At 42.8% G+C, this 25,105-nt stretch overlaps 2 protein-coding genes across 2 annotated transcripts in view; one reads left to right on the top strand and one right to left on the bottom strand.

Moving 5' to 3' along the window:
* LOC139575899 (alpha-1,6-mannosylglycoprotein 6-beta-N-acetylglucosaminyltransferase B-like) overlaps nt 1–25,105 on the bottom strand; it is a 127,383-nt gene that overhangs the window by 77,463 nt on the left and 24,815 nt on the right. The window lies entirely within an intron of this gene.
* Nucleotides 18,993–23,435, top strand: LOC139575895 (uncharacterized). The gene is made up of 4 exons (XM_071401321.1): nt 18,993–19,162; nt 19,293–19,371; nt 22,127–22,429; nt 22,637–23,435. The coding sequence occupies exons 1-4, from the start codon at nt 19,082–19,084 to the stop codon at nt 22,987–22,989; spliced, it is 816 nt and encodes a 271-aa protein (XP_071257422.1). The 5' UTR covers nt 18,993–19,081; the 3' UTR covers nt 22,990–23,435.

Below are 25,105 nucleotides of genomic sequence, written 5' to 3' on the forward strand. Positions count from 1 at the left end.
AGACAGAAGCTGCTAAGGTACACAATAGTAGGTTTTGGTAGACAGAAGCTGCTAAGGTTCACAATAGTAGGTTTTGGTAGACAGAAGCTGCTAAGGTACACAATAGTAGGTTTTGGTAGACAGAAGGATAACATTCATTTTCGCGACCTTGACATCAGTAAAAATGACAACGTTTGTTTGCACACATCAATCTTAAGGAAGTCTACCGATGGGAATAACATTCTGAGGGGAGACAGCTACCACCCCAAAAGGCTAAAAGAGAACATTCCATATGGCCAATTCCAAAGAGTCCGCAGAATCAGGAAAAAGACTACAGCTGAATATCTTCCTGGTGACTCTCAAAAGACTTGGCTAGACCAAAAACCCAGCAGCTCTTTTAAATGCAACCAGTGCAACCATCGCAGAAATATTGCACAGAAAAAGTATTTTGTTGACACAGCTTCTAAAACGGAGTATCAAGTCAAGCATTTCATTAACTGCAATACTACTCATGTCATCTACAGATTTGAATGTTCATTACAAGGTGTTCTACATTGGATGGACAAAGAGACGCCTTCAAAACCGCTTAGCGGAACACAAGTACACCATACGGGTAGGCAGTGAAGACTACCCCATGACAAGGCACTACAAGTCCTTACACCATGGCAACCATGCCTCCATACAAGCTACGGGTATTGATCATGTTCCGGCATCAATTAGAAAATGGGACCGTCTTAAACAGCTAAACCAAAGGGAAAGTCTTTGGATTTACAACTACAGGCCATTAAGTGCCCTGGTTTAAATGAAGATATGGATTTCTCACCTTTCCTTAGGGTCGTAGGAGGTCCCTTTGCTGTCATCTAGTGGACATATTGCTCTATTTCCCTCGGCTATGTTTAGACTGCGGTCTATCTAGTTTGCTGTTTGCTGTGATCTAGTGTACTATAAATTAGATGTCTCTCCTATTCTTACCACTTTGCCCAGTCATATTCAAGGTTAGAACTACTTTTCTAGAGGTTCTGATGCTTCTAGCTGTGATTTGCATGTTGATAACATATCTACAGTACTTCACTTTTTAATGTGTATGGTATTGCTTACTAGGTGTTGTCCCATGAATTCTGTAACCACTCCCTCTTCAAATCAGGGTTTATTGGAAAAAGCTGTTCAAAAGAGGACATTGCATTATCAGATTTTTGTACTCCCTGACAAAGGCCATGCAGTCAAAACATGTCAGAGTTTTTCATCTTTGTTTTCATTGAACATGCCATACAATAAAGGCATTTTAATTAATTACATGAGCAGTGCCTTGGTCCTCCTTTCTTTTTGATGACCTTCACATTGTTTGTTTGGACAGGAAGGAAACTCATTGCAGAGCAGACTGACATTTGTAGCAAGATATGTCAGGACGAGATAGTGTGTGTGTGTGTGTTTGCGTGTGTGGTGTGTTTGCGTGTGCATGTGCGCATGTGCGCATGCATCAAAATTGTCTTTAAGGCATAATATGTTAGTACTGCACAACCTTCAGGACCTGGTGTGCTCAGTCACAGCGCTCAGCACAAACCATATAGTAGAAACAATAGAGCCCTAGCTAACTCTCTTTGTTCTATCTGCTGCTGTCACGCACTACTCTGTAGTTTTATCTCAGTCTGCTTTTCATGCGAGTTCACAGAGGATAAACCCCTCTGGGAGGGCAATAGAACTCTTAAAAGTGATTACTTTATATTGAGCTGTGACTGTTAACTAGAAAAGATACCCCTATGTTTGTGTTGTTTCACAGTCCCCGATCATGTATCATGAAACTCCTTAGTTTCACTGTCATTAACAAAGATGAAAAATCAATAGCTCTCTTTCACTGAGACTTTCTAGCTCTGATCAGAATGGAATAAAGCACAGTTTAGTGGTGAGTGGCCTAGATACACATTATCTGGCCTCCGTCCAGCATTTTCCCCCACAGCTCTTCTGCCAGACATCTGGGAGAAGAGGGGAGCAAGATTGGAGAGCTGCAGGGCATCCCGTCCTATAGGGAAACAAAAGCTGTGACTAACCACTGTGAAACAAGAGGGAACCAAACCTCAACAGAACTTTTTGACAAGGTTTGTTGTTTCACTGTAGTGTAATTCATTTCACCCCTCCGCTGTGAATAATTCTCAGATAAATGTCTGGTATAGTATGAGACATCATCAATATTAATTTTCCAAACACTTATATATTTCCACTTGTCTCAAAAGCTATTCAACTTAACTTTCTTTGTGACCTACACTAAAACCAATTGATTGAAATTACAAAACCACTTCTGAAATGGGCCGGCAAATCATCTCTCTGGTTCTCAAGTGCCATCCTCAGGGTTTTTCCATTTCCTGGTGATTCTATACTTTTAAAGTCAAATTACACCCCCTGACTTGATATCTCAGACAATTACATTTCCTCAGTGGGAGAGTTGAGAGTAACAGAGCGTGACAAGGAACTATGATGTTCTAGGTGCAATGACAACAGAAGTGGCAGTCAGACATTTACATATGGTATAAACACCCTGGGACAGGGTGAAGCTAATTCAACTGACAGACAGCTTGGAAGAAAAATACCTGTCAGGAGCTTCATGAAATGGGTTTCTATGACCAAGCAGCCGCACACAAGCCTAAGATCACCATGCGCAAAGCCAAGCGTGGGCTGGAGTGGTGCAAAGCGCACTGCCATTGGACTCTGGAGCGATGAATCACGCTTCACCATCTGGCAGTCCGATGAACAAATCTGGGAACCCTACCTGCCCAAATGCATAGTGCCAAATGTAAAGTTTGGTGGCGGATAAATAATGGTCTGGGGCTGTTAATGGTTCGGGCTAGGCCCCTTAGTTCCAGTGAAGGGAAATCTCAACTCAACAGGATACAATGGCATTCTAGACGATTCTGTGCTTCCAACTTTGTGGCAACAGTTCAGGGAAGGCCCTTTCCTGTTTCAGCATGACAATGCCCACGTGCACAAAGCGTGGTCCATACAGAAATCGTTTATCGAGATCGTTGTGGAAGAACTTGACTGGCGTGCACAGAGCCCTGACCTCAACCCCATATTTTTGTTCAGTGTACATCTTCGGCCATTGTAAGAAATATGTATAGTTAAAACACTCGTAAGACTAAATTCCATCGCTATCGGGAAACCAGGCCCTGGATTGCAGTTGAGATTACATTAAAAGTACATGGTGCAAGTGATCAATGCCGGTTGAGATTCTGCACAGATTACAGCAATTGTAAAGATCTCCAGACCTGTAATGACCTATGCATGCTATCTTGAACATGCACGCTTGATATGATTACATAAGAAATGTATAGTTACAGTAAACTCAAAATGTGGCCATGGATGTGTAACTAATTTTAAGGTTGAATGTTACATTAGTTTCTAAGATAACTTTAGGCTAATGCTATTTACTGTAATACTGTTACGCACGCCACTAAGAAGAGGGAACACAACACCCTGCTACAACTCAACTCCCCGTGAAGTGATAGAGGTATGGACTGTAGGTGCGAGTAAGGATGACAAAGGCAGAGAGAGTGGTACCGTTTACAAGGAATTTATTCCATCACACGGTAATATGGGGAAAAGGGGCTGGACAGAACCAAAGCAAAGAAAGTAAATGTCAAAGCCCCCTCTCCTACCCTTACCTGCCTACCCACTACTTACCTAACTTAGCACTGCCTGGTGCGCTGACCAAAATACAGGGGGTAGTCCGCCCAGGTCTTACCTGGTGTGCCTAGACAGTGAATATACTACGGGTATATGTATACCCGCGGGACTCTTGCCTAAGCACTCCCTAGGTGCCTTCCCCCCTGGGAACAAATGAAACAGAATATTATAAACAATTTCACAAACACACTGAGAAACACAGGACATCAAATAGGCTCTGACTGAGTAACAAACTCACAAAACATACCAACGCTGCTCCCATCAACAACTAACACAGTACATACCAACTGTCTGTCTCACTCTCAGCAATGATCTCTCTCTGAGAACACAACCAGCATATGATATAACCCTCTGCAATGATCCCTCTCTGCAATGATCCCTCTCTGCAATGATCCCTCTCTGCAATGATCCCTCTCTGCAATGATCCCTCTCTGCAATGATCCCTCTCTGCAATGATCCCTCTCTGCAATGATCCCTCTCTGCAATGATCCCTCTCTGCAATGATCCCTCTCTGCAATGATCCCTCTCTGCAATGATCCCTCTCTGCAATGATCCCTCTCAGGATATACAATCAATCTTTCTCTGCATTCTCTCCTCTGAGCAACAGAATATATAGCTTCAGAAGGAATCTAATTGAAGACAGCTGCGTCCTGACGAGGGGGCGGGGTCAGCTCTCCAATCATCAATTCGGGGCCGACCAATCAGCTACTTGGGGAGAATTCAGGAAGCCATCTCCTGAAACACACACTTAAATACAAACTACAACACAGAAACTGGGGAATGTAACAAATACGAAAGTAATATTGAATTGTATTTGGTTGACAATTCACCCAAATATCAACATTTACAGTAGATTTATCTACTGCTTGGAAAGTTCCATCTGAGCCACTGGCTTAATCCCATTCTTGTCACTTTTTATTTTTGGTTGAGTTGGAGACATGAATCCAACATATCATTTGTTAACCCCCTAGAGTTTATTGACGCACAGGTGCGTCCATCTAAGTAACATAATTTAAAAAATCCCATCAAAATCCGTAAATACATTGCATGGGCTGCGTCTTAATTCATCGCATCTGCCTATGGCGGCCTTCTACGGTGGAAGGTGGCCAAGCTACAGCGGTGTTTGTCAGACCATGAAACATTCCATAAATTGGTCTTCTCGCGAAAACGTCTGTAGCGTCCGAACGGTTTGGCCTACAAGCTAATATGGTTTGGCCTACAAGCTAATTTTCTCTACAAAGTCGATACCGTCGATGTGCCAACTTCTGTTTGTAGCGTCCAAACCATTTGGGCTACAAACTAATGTGACCCCCACTGTGGAAAGGGGAGATTCCCACGAACAGGATGGTGTTCTCGGTTTTGCTCTATGACCTCCAGAAGTGTCACAGGACTCATCTGAAAGTAACCGGTACCGGTTAAAAACATGAATGGAAGTATGGAGGTAGTTTTGGGCCTACCACAAAAAAAGGGGTTAAATATGTGTAAAAATATATATATTTCCTGAGCTTTCTTATATCACCTAGATATACACGTAGGACAGACACTTCAAAACCTTATTCTATATGATTTACTTTTTGACTGTCATTTTTGCCATTTATTCAATGCGTTTCTATGGGCTGTAGTAGTGAAGGCCAAATTCATCTTTTTTTTTTAACCTAAATGGGTTTTAAAATTCTAAATTAAATAGCTAAAATGATCCATGGTATGACCATCTTAAAACAATTCCATATGTCAGCTTAGATCCCCAAGGTTTTAACTTCAATTAGTTCATATGCTATTCATTGTATTTCTAAAGTTATTTAATTCCACTTTGTCTACAAAATAATCATTGATATGTTGGATTCACATCTCCATCTCAACCAACAATAAAAGTTATAGAATAGGACTAAATTAAATTAAACTTTAAATGTATTTTATGTCAAGATTAATTTGATTTAGTCCATGATAACATAATCCGGTGGTTGAAATTTCACCCTCAAAACAGTTTACGTAGATTTTTTTTAAATCCAACGTATTTTCCACATAGCAATTAAAGAGCAGCAATAAAATAACAATAGCGAGACTATATACAGGGGGGTACTGGTACAGAGTCAATGTGCGGGGGCACCGGTTAGTTGAGGTAATTTGTACATGTGCAGTAGGTAGAGTTATTAAAGTGACTATGCATAGATGATAACAGAGAGTAGCAGCGGTGTAAAAAGGGGGGCAATGCAAATAGACTGGGTAGCCATATGATGTGGTGTTCAGGAATCTTATGGCTTGGGGGTAGAAGCTGTTTAGAAGCCTCTTGGACCTAGACTTGGCGCTCTGGTACCGCTTGCCGTGTAGTAGCAGAGAGAACAGTCTATGACTAGTGTGGCTGAAGTCTTTGATAATTTTTAGGGCCTTCCTCTGACACTGCCTGGTATAGAGGTCCTGGATGGCAGGAAACTTGGCCCCAGTGATGTACTGGAATGTTCGCACTACCCTCTGTTGTGCCTTGCGGTCAGAGGCCGAGCAATTGCCATACCAGGCAGTGATGCAACCAGTCAGGATGCTTTCGATGGTACAGCTGTAGAACCATTTGAGGATCTGAAGACCCATGCCAAATCTTTTCAGTCTCCTGAGGGGGAAAAGGTTTTGTTGTGCCCTCTTCACGACTGTCTTGGTGTGCTTGGACCATGTTGGTTTGTTGGTGATGTGGACACCAAGGAACTTGAAGCTCTCAACCTGCTCCCCTGCAGCCCCATCAATGAGAATGGGGGCATGCTAGGTCCTCTTTTTCCTGTAGTCCACAATCATCTCCTTTGTCTTGATCGCGTTGAGGGAGAGGTTGTTGTCCTGGCACCACATGGCCAGGTCTCTGACCTGCTCCCTATAGGCTGTCTCGTTGTTGTCGGTGATCAGGCCTACCACTGTTGTGTCAACGGCAAACTTAATGATGGTGTTGGAGTTGTGCCTGGCCCTGCAGTCATGAGTGAACAGGGAGTACAGGAGGGGACTGAGCACGCACCCCCGAGGGACCCCCGTGTTGAGGATCAGCGTGGCCGATGTGTTGTTACCTGCCCTCACCACCTGGGCGGTGGCCCGTTAGGAAGTCCAGGATCCAGTTGCAGAGGGAGGTGTTTAGTCCCAGGGTTCTTAGCTTATTGATGAGCTTTGAGAGCACTGTGGTGTTGAACGCTGAGCTGTAGTCAATGAATAGCATTCTCACATAGGTGTTCCTTTTGTCCAGGTGGGAAAGGGCAGTGTGGAGTGCAATAGAAATTGCATCATCTGTGGATCTGTTGGGCCAGTATGCAAATTGGAGGGGTCTAGGGTTTCTGGGATAACGGTGTTGATGTGAGCCATGACCAGTCTTTCGAAATACTTCATGGCTACAGACGTGAGTGCCACGGGTCGGTAGTCGTTTAGGCAGGTTACCGTAGTGTTCTTGGGCACAGGCACTATGGTGGTCTGCTTAAAACATGTTGGTATTACAGACTCAAACAGGGAGAGGTTGAAAATGTCAGTGAAGACACTTGCCAGTTGGTCAGCGCATGCCCGCAGTACACGTCCTGGTATTCCGTCTGGCCCTGCGGCCTTGTGAACATTGACCTGTTTAAAGGTCTTACTTACATTGGCTGAGGAGAGCGTGATCACAGTCTTCCGGAACAGCTGGTGCTCTCATGCATTTCAGTGTTATTTGCCTCGAAGCGAGCATAGAAGTAGTTTAGCTCGTCTGGGAGGCTTGTGTCACTGGGCAGCTCTTGGCTGTGCTTCCCTTTGTAGTCTGTAATGGTTTGCAAGCCCTGCTACATCCGACGAGCGTCAGAGCCGGTGTAGTACAATTCGATCTTAGTCCTGTATTGATTCTTTGCCTGTTTGATGGTTCGTCAGAGGGCATAGCGGGATTTCTTATAAGCTTCCGGATTAGAGTCCTGCTCCTTGAAAGCGGCAGCTCTAGCCTTTAGCTCAGTGCGGATGCTACCTGTAATCCATGGCTTCTGGTTGAGGTATGTAAGTACGGTCACTGTGGGGACGACGTCATCCATGCACTTATTGTTGAAGCCAATGCCTGATGTGGTGTAGTCCTCAATGCCATCGGAATCCCGTGACATATTCTAGTCTGCAAAACAGTCCTGTAGGTTAGCATCTGCTTCATCTGACCACTTTTATATTTATCTTGTCACTGGTGCTTCCTGCTTGAATTTTTGCTTGTATGCAGGAATCAGGAGGATAGAGTTATGGTCAGATTTGCCAAATGGAGGGCAAGGGAGAGCTTTGTATGCGTCTCTGTGTGTGGAGTAAAGGTGGTCCAGAGTTTTTTTCCTCTGGTTGCACATTTAACATGCTGATAGAAATTTGGAAAAACGGATTTAAGTTTCCCTGCATTAAAGTCCCCGGCCACTAGAAGCGCCGCCTCTGGGTGAGCGGAATACAGCTCATTCAATGCTGTCTTAGTGCCAGCCTCTGACTGTGGTGGTATGTAAACAGCTATGAAAAATACAGATATACTCTCTAGGTAGGTAGTGTGGTCTACAGTTTATCATGAGATACTCTACCTCAGGCGAGCAATAGCTCGAGACATCCTTAGATATTGTGCACCAGCTGTTATTTACAAAAATACATAGTCCGCCGCCCCTTCTTACCAGACGTCGTTGTCCTATCCTGCCGGTACAGCGTATATCCAGCCAGCTATATGTTGATAGTGTCGTCATTCAGCCACGTCTCTGTGAAGCATAAGATATTACAGTTGTGAATGTCCCGTTGGTAGTTGACGTAGTAAGAACGTTGATTCAGCCAGTTTGTGCCCAGTGGAATGCTGCTTATCCCAGTTGATGTAGGATCTTCACAATGTCTAAAGCAATAAATACCAAATGTGCTTGATGGGGCTTTTAGCTGCTTCTTTATTTAACCTAATTATCTTCAACCTAACAGGACACTTGCTAGTTAGTTGCATAAGGTAAGCCTACACTTAAATAATGGGATTCAATTTAGTATTTAATCTAATTACCATACCAGATTGGTCATTTTATGCTCTGAATGGGATATCAATATCAGGGTAATACCCCTGCTATACGAAGAGAGGTAATCAAAAAGTAAATATTGTTTCGAAAATCTAATTGTCTCCATCTCCCTAACAGCTCAATGAACATCATGGTCAGTGTAGACAGCAGCACAGTAACCTTGACTCCCCTTTTGTATCAGTCATCTACTATTAAAATAACATGTTGTCAGGGAGAAAACCTGCTTGTACTCTGCTTTCATCGTTGTAATTAACTGCCAATCCCACGGCATGCCATATAGATTTTTGACATTGACTCTGACTCCAATCCCAGTTTCTAACAGGAAGCATTTCTTTATTTCCCTCCTCCTGTCAGGGCCCATACTGGCTGACATCTTCAAGAGATCCAGTCATTGGATATCTGACTAGTTTAAAGATAAATCGTTCACTTTACATTAACAATAGCTAGTCTTCCATCCAATTGACGACAGATGTTAATGTGAATATTCAAAAATGTGCATAAAGAAAATATGCACATTTTCCCGCCAGTGTTTCCACCAAACTGACTTAGTGCAGATAAAAATCAGTGCGTGATGACGTAGTGCACACAACATTAACTTTTTTGTTAAAGTTTTCCATGTACCAAATAAAAATCTAATGTTCAATGTGTTTCCATCACATTTTCAACTCTACCGATAGTTTCATGGTCCTTTATGGTTATAGGAAACCTATTGAGATCACCTTTGTTCCCCCAAAGACCTGTATAAAGTCAATGGAGAATCAGCTCCATTAAAATAAGAAACTCAGAATGTCAAACTGACAGATGTCTGTAACTCACACCTCTCATAGACTCCACTGGGAGAGAGGATAGCAGCGGAGAAGGCATAGCATTATGTTAGAGACATGAGGATCCAATAAGGTAATACAGAAAACGTAATCCTCTTTTTCATCCAACTCTTGACACTTAAGAGGGCAGTAAGAGTCATCCAGATGCCTTCTAAAAGAGGGAAGAACAGACAGAGACAGACAGAGAGACAGGGAGACAAAAATCATGGTTCAGGTAAGTCAGGGTTTATTCTCCATGCTACTGTTGCTCCTGGCTGTGCACAGAGTGGAAAAAGACCTCACTTAATTCAATGCCAATAAACATTTACCTCAGGTGGAAAAGGAGGGGCACTTGGGATAGCACAGATCAGGGCCAAGAGAGAGAGAGAGAGACATATACAGTTGAAGTCAGAAGTTTACATACACTTAGGTTGGAGTCATTAAAACTCCAATTAAAACTTGTTTTTCAACCACTCCACAAATGTCTTGTTAACAAACTATAGTTTTGGCAAGTGGGTTAGGACATCTACTCTGTGCATGACACAAGTAATTATTCCAACAATTGTTTACAGACAGATAATTTCACTTATATTTCACTGTATCACAATTCCAGTGGGTCAGACGTTTACATACACTAAGTTCACTGCCTTTAAACAGCTTGGAAAATTCCAGAAAATGATGTCATGGCTTTAGAAGCTTCTGATAGGCTAATTGACATCATTTGGAGGAGTCAATTGGAGGTGTACTAGCTTTAAGCACCAGCTGTTAGAGCAGCTCACAGATCACTGCACCTGTACATAGACCATCTGTAAATAGCCCATCCAATCTACCTCATCCCCATACTGTATTTATTTATCTTGTTCCTTTGCACCCCAGTATCTCACCTCAGTATCTCTCGTTAACAGTATCTCTGTTAACGAGAGAATCACTGACATGATGTCAGCTGGTCCTTTTGTGGCAGGGCTGAAATGCAGTGGAAATGTTTTGGGGGGATTCAGTTCATTTGCATGGCAAAGAGGGACTTTGCAATTAATTGCGATTCATCTGATCACTCTTCATAACATTCTGTAGTATATGCAAATTGCCATCATACAAACTGAGGCAGCAGACTGTGAAAATTAATATTTGTGTCATCCTCAAAACTTTTGGCCACGACTGTACATCCAAAGTTGTGGCAAAATGGCTTAAGGACAATAAAGTCAAGGTATTGGAGTGGCCATCACAAAGTCCTGGCCTCAATCCTATAGAAAATGTGTGGGCAGAGCTGAAAAAGTGTGCGCGAGCAAGGAGTCCTACAAACCTGACCCAGTTACACCAGCTCTGTCATGAAGAATGGGCCAAAATTCACCCAACTTATTGTGGGAAGCTTGTGGAAGGCTACCCGAAACGTTTGACCCAAGTTAAACAATTTAAAGGCAATACTACCAAATACTAATTGAGTGTATGTAAATGTCTGACCCACTGGGAATGTGATGAAAGAAATAAAAGCAGAAATAAATCACTCTCTACTATTATTCTGACATTTCACATTCTTAAAATAAAGTGGTGGTCCTAACTGACCTAAGACAGGGAATTTTTACTATGAATAAATGTCAGGAAATGTGAAAAACTGAGTTTAAATCTATTTGGCTAAGGTGTATGTAAACTTCCGACTTCAACTGTATATATATATATACGTTTGGCCTGAGGGTTTCTTTTATCAAGCCTCCCCACTGATAAGAAAAGGGCATCTTTCTGCACCTCAGCACTGTTTGCTGCTTTACTGTCGCTCCAGGCGAAGAGGGGGAGAGGAACAAAGCCGTTTCCAGAGATGGAATGCTCTTCCTCCCCTTAGACCAGAGGGGACCCGGGAACACTTTTCACCCATCAGCGATAATACCTGCGATAATACCTGCAGGCAGGGAGAGAAGAAACTCACTGAACTGTGTACTCAAAATGCCAACCCTCATTTTCAAGTTTGATCTCAATTCTAAAGTTATGAATTATAATTCAAACCAAGGAGGAAAGGTTTTTTCTTCATTCCATAATAATATGATGGTGCTGTGATTTACTGCACCAAAAATATTAGCATGCAATATGGTATAACTATTCTTTATGTTGTTGATCAAATTACTCAATGGTTATTGGCATTACAATACATTTCTGACCAAAACATAATGATTATGTTATTCCTAGGTCATACTGTAAGTATCATACTTCTGCCTTCCTAGAATATATTCTACTGTGCTATATAGGAATCATTGTATAAAGGAAATGCAGATCAATCAGCCAGGATTCTGCTTCATCTGTCATGCTTTGGACTATGTCTGGTGGATGGGGATTTGTTCACCACTCAGGTACAGATGTAGGATCTTAATTTGAGCCAGTTAGCTAGAGAAGGAAAATAATCCTGCAGCAACAGTTATGTGAATTGTTATGTGGATTATATGGACATTTTTGTAGGGGTTGATACATTGTTCATTAGGGCAAATCAATTCTGACATTTTAAAGTGGAAATATGAAATTTAGAAACATTTTTAAAACTTAAACACACTACAAGTTTACAAATTCTCAGCAACAAAAAAAGTGATCAAATTAAGATCCTACATCTGTACACTGCTCGGCACAGCGACACATCAAAGGGAAATGGCTCTGAAGGTTTGGAGTCTCTTTCCTTCCTCTTTTTCCTTTGTATTCCACCTGTGAGGAACAGGCTGGTTTATACCCCAGAAGAATACCTGCTGAATGCGGTGCTGATGTCTGTATAGACTACACTGAATAAGAAGCACTGTGCTGTACTCTGTCACATATTGAAAAACAGAGATGTCTGAGATCTGACAGCACTACTTTAACACAAGCAACTTCTTTATTTACACCAACTTGTCTCTCAAGAGAGTGTAGGACTGTATGGAAATGTGACCTCGCTATCTGAACCTCTCCCCTCCTCCTCACCAAAAACACTCAGAGTGTAAGATTCCTCAATATTCAACCAATACACACTTGTCCTCATTTGCACCTGGTTCTGGTTCCTCTGGTGTGGCTATGTTGCATTGATTCTCACCAGTCTAGAGATGTCAGTTTGCTTCACCTTGTGAGGAGAGTCTTTAATGCTGTGATAGAGCCTGTGCCAGGACCAAGCTGTTTAACCCTAGTGTAGTCTTAACATGCTGTATACTCCCCTTGTTCTAAGGGTAAAACAAGACCCACCTTCACTAAACCCCTAAAATAAAGCAGCTTAATTGAATTTTAAACCCCAAATCTATTTTGCATGAAGAAACAACCAGTCATTCATCACAAACTTTGTGAATATGTGGGTTTTCCCTCTTCACAATGCAGAAAGGCTGCATTTAATCAGTGGACACCACTCGTTTTTTATTATAATACACCTGTCATAATTGTTTTCTTTACTAAAGTAGAGGTTTATTATTATTATTATTGCTAAATTGCTAAATTGCATAGGTGTAAACATATTTTTTTTAGTACTTGTATAGCCTAAGAAAGCAGAAATGTGCAGAAAGTAGTTTTGAATGCATTTTATTGAAAGGAAACAATAACAGTCTTGAACTTTTATGTCAACATAGTGATATTTATTTTATTTAACCTTTATTTAACTAGGCAAGTCAATTAAGAACAAATTCTTATTTACAATTACGGCCTAGGAACAGTGGGTTAACTGCCTTGTTCAGGGGCAGAATGACAGATTTTTACCTTGTCAGCTCGGGGATTCGATCTAGCGACCTTTCGGTCACTGGCCCAACGCTCTAACCTGGCTACCTGCCGCCCCATATATTCTTATATACTGTACAATGATGAATTCGACTACAAAATACTAGTCTTCTCCCATTTTTGAAACCATTGCCCCCACCCACAAGGTGTATAAACAACAACAATAAATAAGAATAAAATAAGATAGATACAAAACAAAAACGTGAAGAAGATAAATCAATCAACTCTAATTAGCACATGTAGGACAGTATGCAAGTGTGTGTGCATGGACTTGGCAGATGTATTTCTCACAGGTTCAGCACATACTATTTGTTTTACAGTCCTTCTTTGGGGGGCAGAATTGACATCACCTCCTCTTGCCTGCCCCAGCTGCAGCCTCAGGTGGATCAGGACAAGATTCAGCCCCCTAAACAGCTTTCACAAGAGCTGCAGAGGCTGCTGTGCGGGGGAGGCACTCCCTTCTTTGAATGTGTGGGGTGTGGTGTTACAAGTGCCTTTCCCAGCTGCTCCAGGAACACCCTCCTCTTGTTCAGCTTATCAGGCATCCAGGTGGGGTTGATCTTGTTCCATATCATGAAGGCATTGTATGAGGATAAATCAATGATGTTATGGAAGATGACCAGGGGCCAGCTGGCAGTCATCCTCCTGCAGCTCTAAGTTCCAATCACCTTGTCTAGGTTGTCCGCGCCTCCTTTGTTGTGGTTGTAGTCCAGGATGATGGCTGTCTTCCTGTCCTCACTGATCTCAGCCATTTTGTGCAGTGTGCTCAGGAGGACCACATTCTTGCTCCTCTTTGGGAGGTAGGAAACTAGAGTGGTGGTGGGGGTGAAGGCAAACTTTGATGAGAAGGCCTGTCTCCCCCTTGTTGCGAGGAGTTCAGGGGGGAGCTCAGGCTTGTTCTTTGTAACTGTGCCAACCATGGTGATCTTCCTCTTCAGGAGCTGCTGGCTGAGTTCAACCAGTAGCACATATCATCTCAATTTCTCATTGTATATGTGTGTGTATGTGTGTGTGTCTTTGTGGTTTTTGTGGTTTTTGTGGTGTGTAAATTATTTTATATCTGCCGGGTCAAAAATGACCCTAAGACAATCTTTGTACACTGGTGGTGTACAGCTTTCATGGTAATATGAAAAAAGGTGATTTTTCACTTTTTCTAATGTTGGGGTCTAGGAAAAGTAATCAAATTTAAAGCTGAAAAAATATAATTTAGGGGTTTTTCTCTGCTGTTAAACAAAGTGGCAGGTCATTTTTGACCCTTAAGACAACACAAGCGTTAGGACAGAATCTGTTTGTCTGTTATCTTAGCTAGAATTCAGAACCAACTTCACAGTACCCTGACTGACAAACATTGTCTGTTTCACAAGACAACTAAAAAGGCAGATGAGATATGCTGGCTGTGTACAGACACTGCCGAAATACATTTGTTAAAGAAGGTTGCTGTGGTGTAAAAACTCCAAAATCCAAGACATGCTGCAACCACTGCCCATTATCTTAATTCAGATGTTGACAGATATGTTATATAATATCCCGTCTGTATCCAGTTGGCAAGTATGGAAATATGCCCAGGTAGCTGTGGTCTTAAGCAATCATCAGTACTAGAATTTTATTTGACAATAGTAGTATATTCTTGGGCAAGTTATGACACTGGTAGACTCCTGTTGCAATTACATATAACTGAGTTTTTAATTTAATGTATACATTTCTCCATATTGATGTTCACTCATTTGGACAAAGGCAACTTATAACTACTACCACTGTGATGTCACATGGTCAAGGTGTCATGTGTAACTGTCACGTTCTGACCATAGTTCTTTTGTGTTTTCTTTGTTTTAGTGTTGGTCAGGACGTGACCTGAGTGGTCATTCTATGTTGTGTGTCTAGTTTTCCCGTTTCTATGTTTGGCCTGATATGGTTCTCAATCAGAGGCAGGTGTTAGTCATTGTCTCTGATTGGGAACCATATTTAGGTAGCCTGTTTTGTGTTGGGTTTTGTGGGTGGTTGTTTTCTGTCTTTGTGTCTATGCACCAGATAGGACTGTTTCGGTTTTTCACATTTGTTGTTTTTGTATTTTGTAGTGTTCATGTTTGTCGTTATTAAACATGAACACTAACCACGCTGCCCTTTGGTCCTCTCCTTCGTCCACAGAAGAACGCTGTTACAGTAACTCCCAGATGAATGAGTCAGCGAGTGAGTAATTAAGGGGTGGGCCATGTGAATCTCCCTCAGGGCACTGAGAAGGCTCTACAAGCCTTCCTTATTACGATTAAGGCCCTAGTTCCCTCCTCACACAGGTAGGAAAGAGGACAGTGTTTCACAACCCTGACCTGTGATAATCACTATGAAATCTGAGCACATGAATGATTATCTTCCACATAGGGATTCTCATTGACAGAGTCACCACCACAGTCAATAACATTTATGAGGAAGGCCATGTTCTAATTCCCTCCCAAATCACTAAAGGGCCATCATGATGATTTTGTCCCATTTCTTTTGAAGGGTAATACTTTTATTTGTGCTGCTATTGTCACGGCCGTTGAATGAAGAGGACCAAGGTGCAGCGTGGTGAGCATACATATTACTTTATTTATATGACACCGACAAAAACAACAAACAATCCAAAACAACCGTGAGGCTAAAGGCTAAGTGCCAACAAACAAAGACAACCTCCCACAAAGACAGGTGTGAAAAAGGGCTACCTAAGTATGGTTCTCAATCAGAGACAACGATAGACAGCTGTCCCTGATTGAGAACACTACCCGGCCAAAACATAGAAATACAAATAATAGAACGAAAGAACAGAATACCCACCCCAAATCACACCCTGACCAAACCAAATAGAGACATAAAAAGGATCTCTAAGGTCAGGGCGTGACAGTACCCCCCCCCCCCCTGTCACGCCCTGACCTTAGAGATCTTAGAGATCCTTTTTACGCAGACCCCGCTCCACCACTGGCTCACCCCACTTTGGTGGCACCTCTGGTGCGGGGACCCTCGTCGCCGACCCCGGACTGGGGACTCTCGTCGCGGGCCCCGGGCTGGAGACCGTCGCTGGAGGCTTCGGGCTGGAGACCGTTGCTGGAGGCTTCGTGCCATGACTCCTCACTGGAGGCTTCGTGCCATGACTCCTCACTGGAGGCTTCTTGCCATGGATCATCACTGGAGGCTTCTTGCCATGGATCATCACTGGAGGCTTCGTGCCATGGATCATCACTGGAGTGAGGAGGCGTATGGGCAGTCTGGTACGTGGAGCTGCCACAGGGCTCACCAGGCTGGGGAGACATACAGGAGGATTAGTTCTGGCCGCAGGCACAGGACTCACCAGGCTGGAGAGACATACAGTAGGCCTTGTCCTTGGCAGAGGCACCGGATACACTGGGCCGTGGAGGCGCACTGGAGGTCTCGAGCTTAGAGCCTGCACAACCCGTCCTGGCTGGGTGGTTATCTTCACCCTGCAAATGCGGGGCGCTGGCACAGGACACACTGGGCTGTGCAGACGTACCGGAGACACAGTGCGCAGAGCCGGCGCAGGATATACTTGGCCGAGGAGGCGCACTGGAGATCTGGAGAGCAGGGCTGGCACAACCCGTCCTGGCTGGATGCTCACCCTAGCCCGGCAGGTGCGGGGAGCTGGAATGTAGCGCACCGGGCTAAGAACACGTACTGGAGACACCGTATGCTCCACTGCATAACACGGTGCCTGACCAGTACGACGCTCGCCACGGTAAGCACGGGGAGTTGGCTCAGGTCTCCAACCTGACTCAGCCAAACTCCCCGTGTGCCCCCTCCAAGATATTTGGGGGCTGCCTCTCGGGCTTCCTTGCTAGCCGTGTTCCCTCGTAACGCTGCCACTCTGCTTTAGCTGCCTCCAGTTCCTCCCGTGGACGGCGATACTCCCCAACCTGCCTCCAGGGTCCCTTACCGTCCAGTATCTCCTCCCATGTCCATTTCTCCAGATAGCGCTGCTCCCCCTTACCACGCTGCTTGGTCCCTTGGTGTTGGGAAGTTCTGTCACGGCCATTGAATGAAGAGGACCAAGGTGCAGGTGGTCAGCGTACATATTACTTTATTTATATGACGCCGACAAAAACAACAAACAACCCAAAACAACCGTGAAGCTAAAGGCTAAGTGCCAACAAACAAAGACAACCTCCCACAAAGACAGGTGGGAAAAAGGGCTACCTAAATATGGTTCTCAATCAGAGACAACGATAGACAGCTGTCCCTGATTGAGAACCCTACCCGGCCAAAACATAGAAATACAAATAATAGAACGAAAGAACATAGAATACCCACCCCAAATCACACCCTGACCAAACCAAATAGAGACATAAAAAGGATCTCTAAGGTCAGGGCGTGACAGCTATCAATGAAGTTAAAGATTTTAATGTAGCCACTAAGTGGAAGTTGACTTTCTGCCTTTCATACACCAGCAGTCCAATTGTAATGCTGCGAGGATTTGACATAGTCTATAATTACAGCTGAAAGCCTATATGACTGTTGGAGGTTGATGCATTCTCTGGCAAGACCCAGGAGACATTTGATTATATCTGTGTTATTAAACAGCAAAGTGCTTAAAAATCAAATAAACATGGCAATAAAAGTGGTTGGGTTTTCTTTTAGATTTTTTATTGTTGAGGTTCATGAAACAAAAGGAAGTGTGATAGGTGAATAATAGCTATGAAAGAATTCAATGTGAAGGTAAACTTGAGATTTCAGAAGCAGTAAAACTCTCAATCTGAGAGGGATACAGTATGTAATTCAACTGTAGGAATAGATTGTTACTCAATCGCTCTTCCCTCTGACAACAGCATGTCTTTCAGTGAGTCAAGTACAATTAAAATACCCTTAGTTTGTCAAGATGTGTCAGAGGAAGTACATTTCAATCTATTTTCAATACAAGTGGGTGGACAGATGCTATAGAGTCTATTTTTCTCTGAGAGGGGGTGTATTGCATAGTGACAGAAAAGCCAGAGACAAGAAGAAATGATGGATAAGTGAGAGTTAAGCAACTTTGACCTTCAAGACTTCAACTAACATTGTTTTTGTCTGGTCCAAACTCAGTATCCTATAATTCCATATGAGGATACTAGGGGAATTTGAGGAAAATGTTTACGGGGAAATAAAAGGCAAGTTTGAGGATTGGGTACGTGGGTGTTCTAGTATCACTCCAGATGTTATTCTTGGACGAAAGGAAAGTCTCAAGAAATATACAAGAGATGGAAGATAATAGAAGCAAGGTTATAAAACACACAAAAGTATGAAATTTACATTTACATTTAAGTCATTTAGCAGACGCTCTTATCCAGAGCGACTTACAAATTGGTGCATTCACCTTATGATATCCAGTGGAACAACCACTTTACAATAGTGCATCTAACTCTTTTAAGGGGGAGGGGGGGGTTAGAAGGATTACTTTAACCTATCCTAGGTATTCCTTAAAGAGGTGGGGTTTCAGGTGTCGAATGTATGAAATGTATGGAATTCAAGGGCAACATTTTACAATAAGATGCCCTTTATGTCATGATTAGTTTGATAAGAAGGGGGGAATGCAGTTACTAATTATTGTCCCTGTTAACTGAAATAAACAAGAAATAGAACATCATTTCCATATAAGGGAATAAATCAAACATGGAGTTTATAAAAAATAACTAGAGGCCTTTCCAGATGACTGACGAAAGTGAAACTGAAAAGTAATCTGAAGCTGCTTGCATTTGCCCGAACCATCAGCATAGTTCCTCACTCAACCCAGAGCAAAGAGGCCAGTCTGCACATGTTCTAGTGCAAACCTGACACTACATGACATTAAGCATGAAAACAAACCCAGAGGAATGATCCATGTTATCGTACAATTGAGATGTGAGACACTCTCTGGCTCAGAAATGTGCAAGACCTAAACACAGCTTGAGGTTAGTTCAAGTGCTTTAAATCTGTATGAGTAAACCACTCACAGGAAAAGAGAGGCAGGAAGTCATAAACAGAGAAGACTGTGATTTTAAGAGCTTTAACAAGATGGTGAGTAGTACTGCTATACTACATATCAGAAAGCAACACTGTGGTTTGGATTGGATCCTCTCTCTTTATAGCCATGTGTTTGAGCTGTGAACTGTGCCGTCTAAAGTAACTAATGTCAATTGAAATGCAGATGAAACAACAGAGAAAAACAGAGGTCATTTTTGTCTGGGTCTTAGCCATCTGGCTCTCTTCAGTTGTCAACAGTGAAAGTAAGTGATTTTTAACATTGTGAGACAGTGCACAAAAACATATTTTGGCTGTTTTTTACCAGGCAAAAAAAAAGCTGCTTGCTTTTGTCTTTTAGTAAGGATGTGTCACATCCAGCAAATACAGAAAGTACAGCCATATTTCAAATAATTTTGGGTAAGATTCTGCTACAAAAGTACTATAAAGTACAAAACATTTTTGGTTCAAAAGATCCATGCTGTCTGGCTAGGACCTTGATAAAGTGAAAGATAGAATCTGTAGTATTACCTTGAGAAGACCTGAGTAAAGATGATCTGCTTTCTACAGAAACAAACTTTCTTCAAGTTCTCACAACTCCTTCTTTCCTAGCTGAACTGGCTATGGCCACAATATGCACTTAACAAAAATATAAACACAACATGTGTGTTGATCCCATGTTTCATGAGCCAAAATCAAAGATCCCAGAAATGTTCCATACGCACAAAAAGCTTATTTCTCTCAAAATCTGTGCACAAATTAGTTTACATCCCTGTTAGTGAGCATTTCTCCTTTGCCAAGATAATCCATCCACCTGACAGGTGTGTCATATCAAGAAGCTGATTAAACAGCATGATCATTACACAGGTGCACCTTGTGCTGGGGACAATAAAATGCCACTCTAAAATGTGCAGTTTTGTCCCACACCACAATGCCACAGATGTCTCAAGTTTTGAGGGAGCGTGCAATTGGCATGCTGACTCCAGGAATGTCCACCATAGCTGTTCCCAGATAATTGAATGTTAATTTCTCTACCAAATCGAGTGCAATGTCGTTTTAGAGAACTTGGCAGTACGTCCAACTGGCCTCGCAACCACAGATCATGTGTAAACACGCCAGACCAGGACCTCCACATCTGGCTTCTTCACCTGTGGGATCGTCTGAGACCAGCCACGCGGACAGATGCTGAAACTGTGGGTTTGAACAACCAAAGAATTTCTGCACAAACTGTCAGAAACCATGTCAGGGAAGCTCATCTGCGTGCTTGTCGTCCTCACCAAGGTCTTGACTGACTGCAGTTCGGCGTCGTAACCAACTTCAGTGTGCAAATGCTCACCTTCGATGACCACCGGCACGCTGGAGAAGTGGGCTCTCCACGGATTAATCCTGGTTTCAACTGCTGATCGGGCAGACAGCAGACAGCGTGAATGTGGTCGTTTGGGCTAGCAGTTTGCTGATGCCAACGTTGTGAACAGAGTGCCTCATGGTGGCGGTGGGGTTATGGTATGGGCAGGCATAAGCTACTGACAATGAACACAATTGTATTTAATCAATGGCAATTTGAATCCCCAGAGATACTGTGACGAGATGCTGAGGCCCATTGTCGTGCCATTCATCCGCAGCTATCACCTCATGTTTAAGCATGATAATGCACAGCCCCATGTCACAAGGATCTGTACACAATTCCTGGAAGCTGAAAATGTCCCAGTTCTTCCATGGCCTGCATACTTACCAGACATGTCACCCATTGAGCATGTTTGGGATGCTCTGGATCAGTGGTCGCCAACTGGTCGATCTTCAAGTCATTCCTAGTCGATCACCAAATATTTCTGTAGAAAAGCCAACGAACGATAAAGGCTTGCGCTCCTTTTTTAAAATCGTGTTGAGCGCACCGGGTAAGCAAAGTGTTTCCATGAGACAAACTCTGCCTTCCCGCAGGACCGGCAAATCTGTGACTAAATCGAGTGCACCTACTGCGCTGCCCAATCGGATAGCTCAAATCACCCGTGGCTACAGAGCTTCCATAACCCTGGCCACAGCTAAGTTTAATAGGCTACTAGCGTACGTAAGATTTTATAACTTTTAAAACCATGACCACAGAGAGACTGTCAACGAATACAGCAAAGAGCTGCTGATTTTATGAGTGAGTTCATGTTTAAGTTTATATTCAGCACTGTCACTGTTTTTATTCAACACTATTACAAAACGTGCTTCTCCGTACTTCCGCTCGGGCTGCAGCTGCAATGAATGAGTAGCCAAGTATCGATAGCCCTCGGTACCATCAGTCCAGTAAAATTAAAAAACAAATTATTTAAATTCATGCTCCACAGTGCCTCACAAGTGCTAAACCAACTGATCTATTTTGTTATCAAAGCTCGAGTTCGAAATATAATATGGTCTAATTAACAATATTGGCAGGCCAATCATATAGCCAATATGCTGTGATAATGTGTTAGGCCTACTGCCCAAACCTCATTCCTACAACTGTTTGTGTGAGGTTAATGTAAAAAATAATAATCTGAGCAGCAGATCTCCGCTTGCTTTTTGACTGCCAAAGTGATCTTGACTCAGAAAAGGTTGGTGACCACTGCTCTGGATGAACGTGTACAACAGCGTGTTCCCGCCAATATCCAGCAACTTCGCACAGCCATTGAAGAGGAGTGGGACATCATTCCACAGGCCACAAACAACAGCTTGATTAACTTTATGCGAAAGAGATATGTTGGGCTGCATGAGCCAAATGGTGGTCACACCAGATACTGATTTTTTTTTTTTTTAGTTATCTGTGACCGACAGATACATATCTGTATTGCCAGTCATGTGAAATCCATAGATTAGGGCATAATACATTTATTTAAATTGACTGATTTCCTTATATGAACTGTAACTCAGCAAAATCCTTTCAAGTGTTGCATTTGATTTATTTTTGGTCAGTGTAAATACAGTGTGTGTAAGCATGGAAAGCTTCCTATACCTGGCGATATAACAGTTTCCTCTTTATCCATCCATTCACATGTAAAGTGGAGCTGAGAACCAGTACTGAGGTAAAGGCTCAGTGTGATCAGAATGTGTCCCTGCAGTGTGACATCATGTCATCAAGCCCACTCAAGATCATTCTCTTTTCCTGGGTAAGGAAAATGAAACAGCTGTGTGTGGTCAATGCCACTGGTGTATTCTCCTTTCCTGGCTTCCGGTGTGACAACACAAACAGCACCCTCACACTCAATCTGACTCGGGTGATGCCGTCCAGTCAGGGTAACTACACCTGCAAACTGCGCTCCAACCTAACGATCACAGCTGCCAACACCACTGTGACAATGCAAGGTCTGTATACTGTATGGGAATAATGCTCCTATACAACTAATGATGATGCTGTTGTAGGATGAGAGCAATTGCAACAATGACACATGTAGGCAAGTCAGACCAAATATTACACAAATATGGCAATGAAATTGTTAGACGCACTCCAGCTATGTGAATGTTAATTGAGAACTACTCAATACTCATCCTATTTTTCCCTCAACATTGCAGAGTGCCTAAGGACATCTGAGCACAAAGTGTTCCAGAATGAGTCTCAGGTTGAGTGCCAGTTATTTGGAGTTTACCCAGAAGGCACAGTACACTGGTTCCTGGGCTCTGAGAATATAACAGAGTCGGCCAGCACAAAGAGCCAGCTGGATGAAGAGGGGCTGTTTGATATAAGGAGTACCCTGCCTACCCAGGCTGGGACTGAGCCTTACAACTGCTCCTTGTGGATACCTAGTAGTAGAACCTACAGCTCTCACAAACAGCTGCACTACTCCAGAGGGATCTCTTCAGGGACAAGGACTAGGAGCAGACTGCTGTTGGTCTTCATCCTGGTTGGACTCATAATCATAACATAGGACTAGTCATGGGAAGGTCAGGAGGTTTTTTACTGAACATGGGACTTGGAACTACAGTAGGGCAAAGGGCTTTCCTGGTCAGGGCACATCTACACAGGATGGATCAGGGCCTTTCTCTTACTGAGTGAAGAGAAAGAAAACCTGGACTGCCATGGCCAAAGAGAATATATGTTTTCACTTTTTATACTGGGAAGCAAAATATCAAAGAAATTACAATAAATACAATTGAATTTTAAAACTGAAAATCATTGTACATTGGGATTTGAGAATAGTGTAAGAAGTATTCATCCGTTCTCATCTTGTTCATTGTTTGTCTTCAACGTTATACACTTGCTTAAATTGCATTGCTTATTACAGTAGTAGAATACTGCTTCCTGGTGGTGAAAGTGTTTACTGACGGAAATAGTATTGCTGTTAGATGAGTAATAAAGCTGTTATAAATTGTATTGTTGAATTGACTGATCTTGCTTATTAAGTCTGCCATATCTTGTTGCTGTGTTTTCCAGTCAGAACTGATTAGACTGATTATATAATAATCAATGCAATGTCAAAACATGGCTAGAAGGACATGTTACTGTGTGTTCTGGATTCTAAAATACAAGTTGTATTATACCATAGCAAATATAGTCACCCCTGTTGTTTTCTGTACCAGTTCTCAATTAAATGCACCAGACCACTGATGGTACTCATGACATTGACAGTTAAAGAATGAGGACTCATGGTCATTCAAATTGCATTTCTAGTTCCTTCTCAGTGTACCACAAGGGGGCAGAGTCATCCCACCAGAGAGGACTGTCAAACCAATCATACACAACTCTTCTCCCTCTGCATACAAACACACTCACGCTGTATGAATTCCAATCCAACTGTTCTGTATAAAAAAACACTTTGATGTGACACATTTCCTATCAATTTTCTCTACGCCAATGTGGGGTCTCCTGCAAAGTGAAGGAGTGAAGGGTAAAATATCTGTCATTATAAAACACTCAAATCAATCCACATGACTTCTGTGGTGTCAAACTCACATATCTAATGCATTATCCAGGTGTGAGGATATGTAAAGTGTTTTAGATGGACTGACCTTGTTGCGAGGATATGTAAAGTGTTTTAGATAGACTGACCTTGTTGCACATGTTGTGTGGGCTGCTGTGAGATGTTAAAAGTACCTGTTGAGTACACAGTATAACAACACATGCTGCATTTTTCTGATAAATAGGTACATTTCCCCGACAATTATGAGGATTCCTGCAAAGTGGGATGTCATTATCAAACACTATGATGAGTCCTGTTGTCATTATCAAACACTCATCAATATGATGAGTCCTGTTGTCCAAACAGGGCATGATCAGAAATATAGTTGAAGTGTTATAAATCGATTGACAGTTTGTTTCAGTAAAATCAAACATTATCTAGAATGGAGATGATGGTCATTGGCCTCCTTTTGGCAAACCTGCCCCAAGGTGTACAAAGGTCCACAAGGGGCTTTAGTTGTAGCCTAGTCTGTATAGATTTAACGCAACACAGCGGTTAAGAGAACCACATCTCTGTTTAACTTGACTTGACTGGGAGACAAATTCCTGTTTGTGATGTAGTTTATAGAGTTCCACTGTAATATACACACAGACAGATGGGTGCATGGTGAGTGAACAGACTAAAAAAAGATAACACCTGCTTCCACATAGTATTAGGGAGACCTGACATGGCTATCCCTAGAGCACGGTGGTGAGACAGGCGGTTAAGGGCTGAGACTCAGCGATGCTGGTCCAAAGGCTCCGTAGAGAGAGTAGAGAGGCAGGAGGAGATGTCAGCCACTGTGGACAGAGTAGAGGGTGAGTCGGCTCAACAGGCCAAAAACAACACACTCCAGCAGAGCCACCACCCAATCAGACACTGAATCAATAAGAGAGAGAGAGGAGTGAAGACCCTGGTTCACTAAGCATGAGTGTAAGGACAGATGTGTGTGTTGAGGGGTGGTGAAGTGGGGTGTTAGACTGAAAGCCTAAGGAAGATAAGAGTTTATTCCTGGCCTGGCGTATGGGTCAGAAGTCAGCTCCCAAGGGCTGGGGCTGGCATGAATGACAATGGCTAGCTACAAACCAATGTGCGTCACTGGCTG

The sequence above is a fragment of the Salvelinus alpinus genome, chromosome 1, assembly GCF_045679555.1.
Source record: "Salvelinus alpinus chromosome 1, SLU_Salpinus.1, whole genome shotgun sequence".
Classification (NCBI taxonomy): domain Eukaryota; kingdom Metazoa; phylum Chordata; class Actinopteri; order Salmoniformes; family Salmonidae; genus Salvelinus; species Salvelinus alpinus.